The 11,816-nt window shown below is 36.1% G+C and overlaps 1 protein-coding gene across 2 annotated transcripts; it reads left to right on the top strand.

The window, feature by feature from the left end:
• The first annotated feature begins 3,630 nt into the window (after positions 1–3,630).
• LOC104589146 (uncharacterized) lies at positions 3,631–10,304 on the top strand. 2 transcript variants are annotated; one of them, XM_010247357.3, is made up of 3 exons: positions 3,631–4,112; positions 4,486–7,525; positions 9,656–10,304. In XM_010247357.3, exons 2-3 carry the CDS (start codon positions 4,585–4,587, stop codon positions 10,036–10,038), a joined length of 3,324 nt encoding a protein of 1,107 aa, XP_010245659.1. In that variant the 5' UTR covers positions 3,631–4,112; positions 4,486–4,584; the 3' UTR covers positions 10,039–10,304. The 2 variants fall into 2 exon arrangements, with proteins under 2 accessions (XP_010245659.1, XP_010245658.1); XM_010247356.3 differs by having other exon boundaries at positions 3,632–4,112; positions 4,534–7,525.
• The last annotated feature ends 1,512 nt before the right edge of the window (positions 10,305–11,816 follow it).

The raw sequence follows: 11,816 nt of genomic DNA, 5'->3' as shown, positions 1-11,816 counted from the left end.
CAGGAGTTCAGAAATAATCATGCCCGATCTGACAGAAGCCTGGGAGTGAGTGCGCGAGGTGGTTATAAAAGGCTCCTACCCCCCGAAAACGAGGTATGCTAACTTTTGCGCTATCTGGTTTATCTTGCCTTTGAAGGATTCTAACTTGAGCTTCGGAGCCCTTACGCCGGGTTCTCCCCGGAGCTTCTCTTCTCCTTCCGTTTCAGGTCCCTATTACTCAGTTCAGTGACAAGATCATTGATAGCTAAGACCGGCCAGATTGTGCATCATCACTTGCCTATGATCATGTTCATCATCTCAGTACACAACAGCATCATACTCCAGCTTTTAATGGAATCTTCCCCTTATTATACCAGCTCTTCTTATGTTTCAAATTTTCAACTTAAGTTTTCCCAAATAAGAATTTATCTAAAAGGGGTTTTAAGCTGAAACTTGCCCTGAAAGGGCATGAGAGGAATATAGGAGGAGGCCCTTTTGGCTTACCAACAAAATTACTATATAGAAGATTCCTGAATTGTTCAGATCCATTTACTAAATGGTCTGACTATCAGACGCATCACAACTTCAAACTTATAAAATAAAATGCCCCAAGACCCAAACAAATCATTCTTATTCTACACATTGTGCTTGATCAAAATTGCAGCAAAAACAGATATATGGTGATGTGGTAAATACATGGATACCTTTTCCCCAGAGTCTGGTTCCACTTCAAAAAAAGAAATGATGTGTGGCCCATCAGGGCCTGACAGCTGCCCCCTGAACATGCCCATGAGGCCCCGAGTTTCCACTCAAAAGAGCCCTCCAACCCTGAGACACATCATTGGCTTACAAAGCTGCAAACAGCATATCCCCAACTCTCTTTTGTACTCTAAAGAAGTCATTACCTAGAATATTCTAACATGTCTCATTTATTTGTAAGAAACCAGCATCTCTCTTTGCAGCTCCATCCAGGTTGTGGTCCTTGTGGACTCACTGCTACTTCCTTTACTTTCTTCATTTATTTATTCCTCCTTACAATTTTTCTTATTTTTTTTTTAATTTGGGGTGGTGATTTGAGTACAACCCATGTTTAATAAACCACCACACTTTCATGGGTTATCTTCCATTCTTTTGTCTTTTCCTTTATCAAAAACATGTGTGCCCAAATCAGCCCCTTCTAATGCCTTCACACTTATTTAAATTAAAATAATTAAGGCCCTGAATCCAACTGTTTGGTTGGAATATGGGTCTGGAATTGGAATTGGAATTGGAATGAGCTATTTAGATTCTAACCGTTTGGTTTAATATCATTTTCTCATTTGAAAGAATGGTCATTCTCTACCTACCTCTCCTTTAAGAATGAAATCTCATTCTTATTAATTCCAATTTTTATTCTCATTTCTCTCTGAATCAAACAAACCATAAAAATAGACTATTCCGATTCCGGTTCTGATTCCACTGCAAATCAAACCCACCCTAAAATCGTTATTAGGAACAATTATCTCTTAAGCAACTCAAATAATTTAAAATTAACCAGAGGCAACCCGCGCTGTTCAGCGAGTCTTACTCCAGTTGTCTATTTATGTACATCGTATAAGTAGTTAAATGCATTATTTTTATTAAAAAACACGTGTCAGTATCTCTGAAGTTGTAAAACAATAATTTGGCATCTTAAATTTTTATTATAAAAGTTAATTTGGTATTTGTGCTTTGTAACAGAGATACTATTGCAGCAATTATTTCTACTTTTAAAAGATTGTCAGTATCTCTCTGATTATAGACAAATTTGATATCTTAGGGAAATACTTTTGAAGTTTTTTGGAAATCAACTTTGGCCACCAACTTGCAATTTGCATTTATAAAAAGCAGAAATACAGAAATATCATTAATTAACACATGCCTTTTCTTGATCCTAGGTTGAGAATGGAGAAGGGTTGCCTAGATTTTTTATTGTGAGTTGCAAGCAATGAGGAATCTGTGGGCCCAAATATCAATTGATCAAATGATCATCTTTCTCACCCACAACCACAAGAAGAAAGAAAGAAAAAAGTGCTTTTAAATCATATTGTTTCAACCATGGGATTGGAACAATTTGTGGAAACCACTAGTCAATGTGATATTGTCCCACTAGATCAGTAATCAGTTTCCTGTGTCGGAAGGACCTGAGAAAAGCACTTTTTAGGTCCGAGGCAAATAAATCCTTATGCTCATTATGAATTGGTGGGCCATCGTAATACATTTTCCATTGGACTTTGGATAACTTAAATTAAGAAAAAAAAAATCTGGAAATACACAGTTAAAAATAGAGCCATTTACTTAGAGACCCCTCTACTTTGCCTTATTATTTAGTAAAACCTACCCTAGTTTATAATCACTTTTTTAACTGACCTTCTTTGGGATTTTTTTTTCTTTTTTTTTTGTAATTTCGTTTGAGAATAATCACATGATCTCTGAAAACAAGTGGAAAAGGCATGAGCTTAGGGTTAAATCAACAATTTGTGTTTTAATTAATTTGATTGAACAGATAGATGTTAGGGTCACAAACATTATTTCGTAATTAGGGTGTGGACATCGAAAATGTATAAAGGTCTGGTCTTAGAGTTTTTTATTCCAAAAATACCCCTATCAGAAGCTCTCATATCAAACTTCTAGATACAAAAACTAGGGCTAAAATCAACAATTTGTTTTTTTTTTAATTTTTCTTTTGATTTACTTGGTCGAACTGATGTTAGGGTAAAAAATATCATTTATTTAATAGAAATGCAATTCAGGGTGTCTCGAATTAGCATTTTATATTGCTTTAGTAGGGGTGGTCACGAGCCAAACTCTTCACGAACTATTCGAGCTCGGCTCGACTTGATTTCAACCAAGTTTTGAGTTGAGCTCGAGCCCAATTTATAAGCTCGTTTATTAATCGAGCCAAGCTTGAATAGTTACATAGTAATAATAATAATAATAATAATATTATTATTATTAATAAAATTGTAGAAAATAATATATATATATATATATAATATTTTTATTTTATATATAATAATAACTAATTATTATAATTCTTAATTTTTTAAATATCAAATAAAAAATATTTTTTATATATAATTTTTTTATTTTTATAAAACAATTTTCTAAAATCGAACTTGAACCGAGCCGAACTCGAGCTTACAAGCTTTTGACTTGAACCAAGCTCGAACTTATTAGCTTTTAACTCGAATCAAGCTCAAGCTCAAAGTTCTAGCTCAAACCAAACTTGAACTCGAATTCAAACCTTGTATTGCCTTGGCGAGCCAAACTCGAATAATTAATTATTCGGCTCGACTCTGCTCGAATCCACCCCTATGCTTTAGACTTTAGGTCAGGTCCTATTCCCAATTCCATCTAAAAATGTAGCAAAATGTAAAGCGGTTGCAAATTATAAGGTGTCGTAATAAGAAACAAATTATAGGGTAGGTTTTGGTAGCTATAGACAATTAAAAAGTGTATTTATGTAAATATCATTAAAAAGAAAAAATAAAAGAGAAGAAAAAAAGAAAAAGGTAGGAAAAAAACTTCCAGTACCTACCCCGAGAAATTGAGTTTATCGAGAAATTAAGCTTCCGGGATATGGCAGGAAAGTAGTTTAACTTCTTACCTTTACGGAGCACTAAAAAATTTAAAAATACAGTTAATTCGAGAGAGGGAAGAGGTGAGAAAGTTTATTTTGTCGGCCATTAATGCTTCAGTGTGGAGCTTTCTTTCTTTCTCTCTCTCTCGGCCCTCGGATTCAGCATTCAGGAAACGATTTTCTTCTCATTTGGGTTTGTATGCTTTTGTTGTTTGATTAGAGAGGGAGCAAAAGGGAGAGAAAGTTGTGATCCATTGCACTTGAGTTCGACTGAGAAAGGAAAAGCTAGATTTGATGCATGAGTTTGTATATCAAAAAGGTGGATTTTACTGAAAAATTTTTGCCTAGAAATCGAAGCTGTCGCTATTTTGAAGATCTTTGCGTGAAAAGGCGAGTTGGGTTTTTTTATCTCGTCTTGTGGGTAATGAATTTTACGGTTTTGATGTCTAGAGTAATCGGAAATGGTGGACTTTGTGGGGTGTTTTTGATGAACTATGGGCTCAGAGGCATGTAACTGCGTTACCTTGTGGAGGTGGGTTCAGAATTGTTTATAGCTCTTGTTTCCTTTCCAGAGTTTGATTGCTAGTTTCTTACAGTTGTAATTTGAGTTCCTTAACCGTTAAGGTGTTCTTTAGTAGATAAAAAAGTTTATTTCTTTTTTCTGTTTATGTATTTCTTATGGAGGAATGAGGGATCAATCTTTTCTTTTATTTTCTTTAAGCTATGGTCTAAGTTATGAGTTTTGATATTTTTGGAATTCAGTTCTGGATTTTCTTCCAATTGGGAACTTCTTTTGCTGAACAGAACAGCTTTTGTTGATAATTGTTTCTATGCGTTTTCATGTATTTCAGATTTCAACTCTGGGTTTCTTCAAAATGTTTTTCTTTTGGTGAATATGGGTGCAGGATACTGGTTCGTTAGTGTGTTAATGTAAGATAGCTAACCTTCTGCAGGTTCTTATATTCTTTTTGGGTGTTAACTTGAGTTGAGAGCCGACTATTAAAATGTTGAGGATTTTGAAGTCGAAGCGAGGTTCTTTTATGGGCTTTGGTGGATTTTTACTGGTAGCAGCTCTACTGATTTGGGTTTCTGAGGGGCTAAATTCGGAAGGGCAATACCTCCTGGAGCTGAAGAGCAGCCTTCATGATGATATTAACCATCTGAGTAGCTGGAATGCCAGAGATGAGACGCCATGTGGATGGGTGGGTGTGAATTGCACACTCGACTACTACAATCCGGTGGTCTGGTCTCTTGATCTTAATTCCATGAATCTTTCTGGGACCCTTTCATCGAGTATTGGTGGTTTGGTCCACCTGACATATCTCGATTTGTCATACAATAAATTCTCTGGAAGCATACCAAAGGAGATTGCTAATTGTTCAAAGTTGGAGGTTATTTACCTGAACAACAACCAGCTTGAAGGTGAAATACCTGTAGAATTGGGCAACCTTCCTTTATTAACAGAATTAAATGTATGCAATAACAAAATATCTGGACCTCTTCCAGAGGAGTTTGGAAATCTTTCATCTTTGGTTCAATTAGTTGCATATACTAACAACTTGACAGGCCCATTGCCTCATTCACTTGGGAACCTGAAGAAATTGAGAATTTTTCGAGCAGGGCAGAATTTGATATCCGGAAGCATACCTGCAGAGATAAAAGGATGTGAGAGCTTGGAAGTACTGGGTCTTGCCCAAAATCAGTTAGGTGGTGAATTACCCAAGGAGGTTGGGATGCTTGGGAACTTGAAGGAAATCATCCTTCAAGATAATGAGTTATCTGGGGTTATTCCAAAGGAGCTAGGGAATTGTACGAACCTCAGGACTCTTGCTCTGTACCAGAACAATCTTGTGGGTGAAATACCTGCGGAGATTGGAAACCTGAAGCTTCTGGAAAAGTTGTACCTTTACAGGAATTCGTTGAATGGGACAATTCCAAAGGAGATTGGAAATCTTTCTTTGGCAACAGAGATAGACTTCTCAGAGAATTCATTGTCAGGAGAAATACCAATAGAGTTAACTAAGATAAAGGGTCTACGCTTACTCTATCTTTTCCAGAACCAGCTTACAGGCATTATTCCAGATGATCTCAGCAACTTAAGGAATTTGACTAAGCTTGATTTGTCGATTAATTACCTCACAGGTCATATTCCAGTTGGATTTCAATATTTGACTGAACTGCTCCAGTTACAGCTCTTCAACAACTCACTGAGTGGTAGCATTCCTCAAGGGCTTGGAGTGTATAGCCGACTTTGGGTGGTTGATTTCTCGGAAAATGATCTAACTGGAGAAATACCCCGTCATCTTTGCAGACATTCTAATCTGATTTTATTGAACCTAGGTTCAAACAGACTGACTGGAAATATCCCTACAGAGGTCACAAATTGCAAATCACTGGTTCAGCTTCGCCTTGTTGGAAACAGCCTTACTGGGAGCCTTCCATCTGATTTATGTAAATTGGTTAACCTCTCTGCTATTGAATTGGACCAAAATAAGTTTAGTGGCCCTATTCCTTCAGAAATAGGGAATTGCAAAGCATTGCAAAGACTTCACCTCTCTGATAATTACTTTACATCTGAGTTGCCAAAAGAAATAGGTAAGCTTTCTAGGTTGGTGACCTTTAATATCTCATCAAATATGCTTACTGGACGAATACCACGAGAAATTTTCAATTGCACGATGTTGCAACGACTTGATCTCAGTAGGAACAGATTTGTAGGTTCGTTGCCAGATGAGCTTGGTAACCTTTTCCAAATGGAGCTTCTCAAGCTTTCAGAAAACAAGTTCTCAGGAAGTATACCTGCATCATTAGGCAACCTCTCCCGTTTGACTGAGTTACAGATGGGTGGTAATGCATTTTCTGGTGAGATACCACCAGAATTTGGTGGTCTTTCAAGCTTACAGATTGCATTGAACCTCAGCTACAATAATCTCTCAGGTGGAATTCCACCTCAGATTGGGAATCTCATCTTACTAGAATTCCTCCTGCTTAACAACAATCATTTGACTGGTGAAATTCCTGGGACCTTTGGGAATCTATCAAGTTTATTAGGGTGCAATCTTTCATACAATGATCTCACTGGTCCTTTGCCTTCCATTTCACTGTTTCAGAACATGGCCATCAGCAGCTTTATTGGAAACAAAGGTCTTTGTGGAGGACCTCTTGGGGAATGCAGTGGATCTCCATCTTCACCCTCTTTCCAACCAACTCCACAAGTAGAAGATCCACCTCTTGCTAAATTTGTCACAATAGTTGCAGCAGCTATTGGTGGGGTTTCTCTCGTTCTAATTGTAGTAATTGTATATTTCATCAGACGTCCAGTTGATACTGTTGCTCCTTTACAAGATAAACAATTATCTTCTCTCTCAGACATATACTTTTCTCCAAAGGAAGATTTTACTTTCCAAGACCTTCTTGAAGCAACAAACAATTTTGATGACAGTTATGTGCTTGGAAGGGGTGCTTGTGGAACAGTGTATAGGGCAGTTATGTCATCTGGGCAGATAATTGCTGTTAAGAAGCTTGAGTCCAATAGAGAGGGGAACAATATTGACAACAGCTTTCGTGCAGAGATTCTAACACTGGGGAAGGTCCGGCATCGGAATATTGTAAAACTATATGGTTTCTGCTACCACGAGGGTTCTAATCTTCTTCTCTACGAGTACATGGGGAGAGGCAGCCTGGGAGAATTGCTTCATGGGGAATCTTGTAGCTTGGAATGGCAGACACGATTCACAATTGCTCTTGGGGCTGCTCAGGGGCTGGCTTATTTACATCATGACTGCAAGCCTAGGATCATTCACCGAGATATAAAGTCTAATAATATCCTACTTGATGATGACTTTGAAGCTCATGTTGGTGATTTTGGACTGGCAAAGGTGATTGACATGCCGCAGTCCAAATCAATGTCTGCTGTTGCGGGATCATATGGTTACATTGCCCCTGGTAAGTTCCATTTGGCCCTTTATATGAAAATATGTAATCCATCCTTCTGATTTCCTGGTTAGTTTTATTGGGTGACTATGTTTTGCATGCTATCTTCACTTAGAGTAGTGTAAAAGGGTGCTTCCTTAATGGGTTTCTTCAAGCCATACTACATGATATGACCAACACAGTCTGAAGTGTTGGTGAAAATTATACATCTAGGATCTGTTTTGAGTATTTAGTAAACAGTTACTTATGTTCCGTAGCTTTTTAGGAAATCTAGAAAATTTGAGAAGAGATTTCGATATAATAACAGTAACATTTTAATTTTGTACTCTGGATTAATAATAATGACAGTAATGATCAAATAACAACAACAATAAAAAAGATAAATATAAAGGGTAAAAAACCAACATGGCAACAACCCCATAGGAAAGTAAAAATTCCAAGGAGCCCAGAAAGCCCCTGGAGGAGGGAGAAAACACTGTAACCCAGTTGATTTGCATAATATTCAACTAAAATAAAATTTTATGCACCTATTTAATTATTAGAGATTTTTTTGAGAAAATTTAATTATTAGAGACCTTAAATCAAAATCTCTTCCATCTGTAATTTTTGTGCCTACATTTTTTTTTCTCAAAGTGATCTTTTACCATAAGCTTTGGTTTTAAAATGGAGAAAAAGGACTAACTTTGTTCTTTTCATAAAATTAATTTGAATATTAGATATCACAATGGAAGTTTATCTAAACAATCACTACTTACACCAAACTTGAGACCAACTTTTCTCCAATTGATGAATAATTATGTTGGTTCTTTCTGATGATTATAAGTTTGTTCTGGAAATATCCAATTTGCACTTTTAGCTCATTTGAAGCTAAATCGACTACTGAAAACTAATAATGATTTTTTATGGATACTTATAGCTATTTTATAATTTATTGAAGCTAACTTAGGGAAACAGATGAGTTTAATTTCACAGGCTTCCAGCTAAGTTCAGGGTTTCATTTCTTGCAAATAAAGATCATCAGACATCTCAGGCAGTTTTTTGAGTTATCGAATAAAAATTTTTAACTCAGGCTTTTAGAGTTCTTTTGAAAACTATTTTCTGTTTCCTGACTTAGTATATTGGAGGAGGCTGTCACTTTTTCTGTTTTCTCTTTTGGTTTCTCACCATGACTAGTTAATGAGTCCATACTGAGTAGTGTGATACTATATGTAGTTATTTTGTTTGAATTCCACTATCCATGTGGTAATTCTTGAAGTATATATTTATGGGATTTCATTTGCTTTGTTCCAATAGAAAAATGCTTTTCCCCCCCTTTTTTCAGGAAATTTTCAAAAGCAATCAATATGAAGATTTATTTCCCCATTTGCTGGAAAATACCTAGTTGGTGAAGTTTTACATGTGAGGGTCATGACTTGAGGTTATGCTTAAATGGTTAGGCTAAGGGAGTGTTCTGTAGTGTGAATATTTCTGTAGATCTGTTGGTTATGGAACATACCATGTCCATTAGGCCTTTTTTAAGGATGTGGCATGTTTTGAAATCATCCATGGATGATTCTGATCCACAAAATTTGTCCATTTTTGTCCACTGATAAATCTTGTCGTTCTGCCCATGCCATGATGAATTGCCTAACTTTCGTGTCACAATAAATGACCAAAGTATACTCCTTAAAATTAACATAGACTTTTGTTGACAACACAGCTATGTTGAACAACACCTTTTAGAGTATGGTGTGGTTCAAAACATGTGGTTTCAACCACACTACAATGGGGTGCAGGAGGTTCATTGACATGACACCTCAACCACACCACAGTACAGAAAACCTCCTAAATGAAGAAGCTTGAGCCACATCTTATGTCAGGTTTGGATCCCCTGCTTATATCTCCGAAGTTAATACATCAAACTGCAAAGCATAAGCCCTATGCTTTTGAGACCCTATGTTATTATTTTTGTTAATCTTTTCTTTTTGGGGGATGGGAAGGGGCAGAAGTTTTCTTAAAGGCTTTTCTATCTGTTTGCAGCAATAGCTTAAATTGCAGGCATAAATGTTGGTTAAAATCCCTCTGTTTCTCCACCAAGTTATGGTTATTAATTTGTGCTAATTTTAGATGCTATAGAAACTAATATAGCTTTTTCCATGTCAGAATATGCATACACCATGAAAGTTACAGAAAAATGTGATATCTATAGCTACGGGGTTGTTCTTTTGGAGTTGTTGACTGGAAGAACACCTGTACAACCACTAGACCAAGGAGGTGACCTCGTTACATGGGTGAGAAACTATATTCAGAATCATTCATTGACACCTGGAATATTTGATGCTCGATTAAATGATGTAAAAGAAAAGAGAATTGTTGATCACATGACCACTGTTTTAAAAATTGCCTTATTCTGCACAAGTTTGGCCCCTTTAGATCGTCCTTCAATGCGACAAGTTGTGTCAATGCTGATTGAATCTGATGAGCAACAAGGGAACTGTATTTCTTCTACAGATGACAATACTTCTTTCAAGGATGATATCCCATGAATGCCTTCAATACTTTGGAATAGCCAAAGTAAATATTCTTTTTTCTTTTTGGTGCCAATTCTTCCTTGTATTATTTGCAGATTGAAATTTATAAAGTATCTCTGTACATCCTTCTTTTCCACATTTTTACACCAATTGTATCTATCAGTTTTTGCAGCTAATGGACATCCTCTGGATTTCTCTATCTTCTTTGAAAGAAATACAACAGAAGTTATAAACAATCAACCATTTGTTTTGCCTCTTATATCATGGAGGCTTTTGTTAGATGGCTGCATAAGATACTTGTCATATTCACCACCAGTTTTTTTTTTTTTTTATCTGTTTACGTATATTCAGATTTTCCATTTTCTAGTTTAAGCCTGATCAACATTGAGCAATTTAGGAGTTGAACATAATTTATCAGGTTGATAAGTTTTACCTAGGTAATTATAAAAAAAAGTTTTACCTAGGTAAAATTCTGTCTAGTATTTCTTATGTTGTATGTTGATTAATTATCTTACATTTTTATCCTCCTATATGCTCTAGAAGCAAACTTTTGGTTTGGTATCCTCAAAATTGAACATGAGAGTAGAGGAAAAACATTTGGTTTCATGTCTATTGTTCGGGTAAAGATTAAGGAGTCATAAATGGGCATAAAATCTTGTTTGGGATGGATATTTGCAATGACCACTCTATTGTTCAATAGAGTGCAAGTATTTATTGTGAATACAAAATTGACAAGTTGATTTAAAGAGTAGAGGACGGAACCTTTTCTTCCATGGCTAAAATAAGTTCTATTTGGTCACTAGTCTTTAACTGGTCACCATTTTTGGCCTCAAGATGCCTTTCCGAATGATGTGGTGGTTCGGGCTTTGGCTACTTTGCATTCTTGGTTGTCAGCTAAAGGACCTATTTAACAATATCCCACATCAGTTTTTTGATCATGCATCCTTTTCACTTAGATAAACAGTTTGAGTTTTTTTTTTTTTTTTCGTGTGTGTGTGTGTGTGTCGCTGGAGAGCCTAGTTTTTGGGTGGCTTATCTGTATAGTGTCTGGTTGTACATGGAGCGTACTTGAGTGATTCTTGTAATTTTGATCTTTTACAGTAAAGATTAATAAAATACTTCATCTCTTTCTCAAAAAAGAAAAAGATGGTTTTCTGAATGGGGGTTTTCAGGAATAAGTCTATGTTCAATTACCACTTAGTATTTATGTTATAGCGAGTTATATAGATTTAGGAAGTCTAATTATGTCTTGAAACAATCTCTTAGATAAGTGATGTAACTTACATGCACACCACACTTTCATTGAAAGAGCTGGTAATTCTTTGATACATTGATTGTTTACGTGAATGGCATTGTTCTTATAGATGATAATGCATTTGAGATCACTGAGTTGAAGTAAAAATAGGAGTAAATACTAAATACTAAAGTACAAAAATATCATTAACAAAGCAATGCTATATAGCACTACAAAATCCAAGCAACCTTAGGCCTTTGAAATCCTTGAGAAACACTTACCCGGTGGAAGAAAGTTTCACACTACACTTTTCACCAGCAACATTATCATCAAGAGTTGCATCTCATTTTTATCAGAAGGAATTATTTTCTAACCTCTTACAGAAAATCTTCAATATGCATGTATTGATTATGCTTATTGAAGCCAATAACCTTGTAGTTCGGTTGGTCACTCAGCATCCCTCCATTCAGGAGACATGGGTTCAAACTTAAAGCCTGCGAAAGGGCAGTCTCTCCACACCATGAATGCCAGTGGGCCATTGCTCATGTAATGGAGAGAA

The sequence above is a fragment of the Nelumbo nucifera genome, chromosome 1, assembly GCF_055504915.1.
Source record: "Nelumbo nucifera cultivar China Antique chromosome 1, China Antique-T2T, whole genome shotgun sequence".
NCBI classification, from domain to species: domain Eukaryota; kingdom Viridiplantae; phylum Streptophyta; class Magnoliopsida; order Proteales; family Nelumbonaceae; genus Nelumbo; species Nelumbo nucifera.
This window is presented reverse-complemented; position numbering and strand designations above follow the sequence as displayed.

What these genes read in the sequence shown, in the direction of transcription:
- LOC104589146 (XM_010247357.3), top strand. Translation starts at nt 4,585, where the DNA reads ATGTTGAGGATTTTGAAGTCGAAGCGAGGTTCTTTTATGGGCTTTGGT. An exon ending in ATATGGTTACATTGCCCCTG is followed by an intron (nt 7,526 to 9,655) that starts GTAAGTTCCATT and finishes TTTCCATGTCAG; the next exon opens with AATATGCATACACCATGAAA.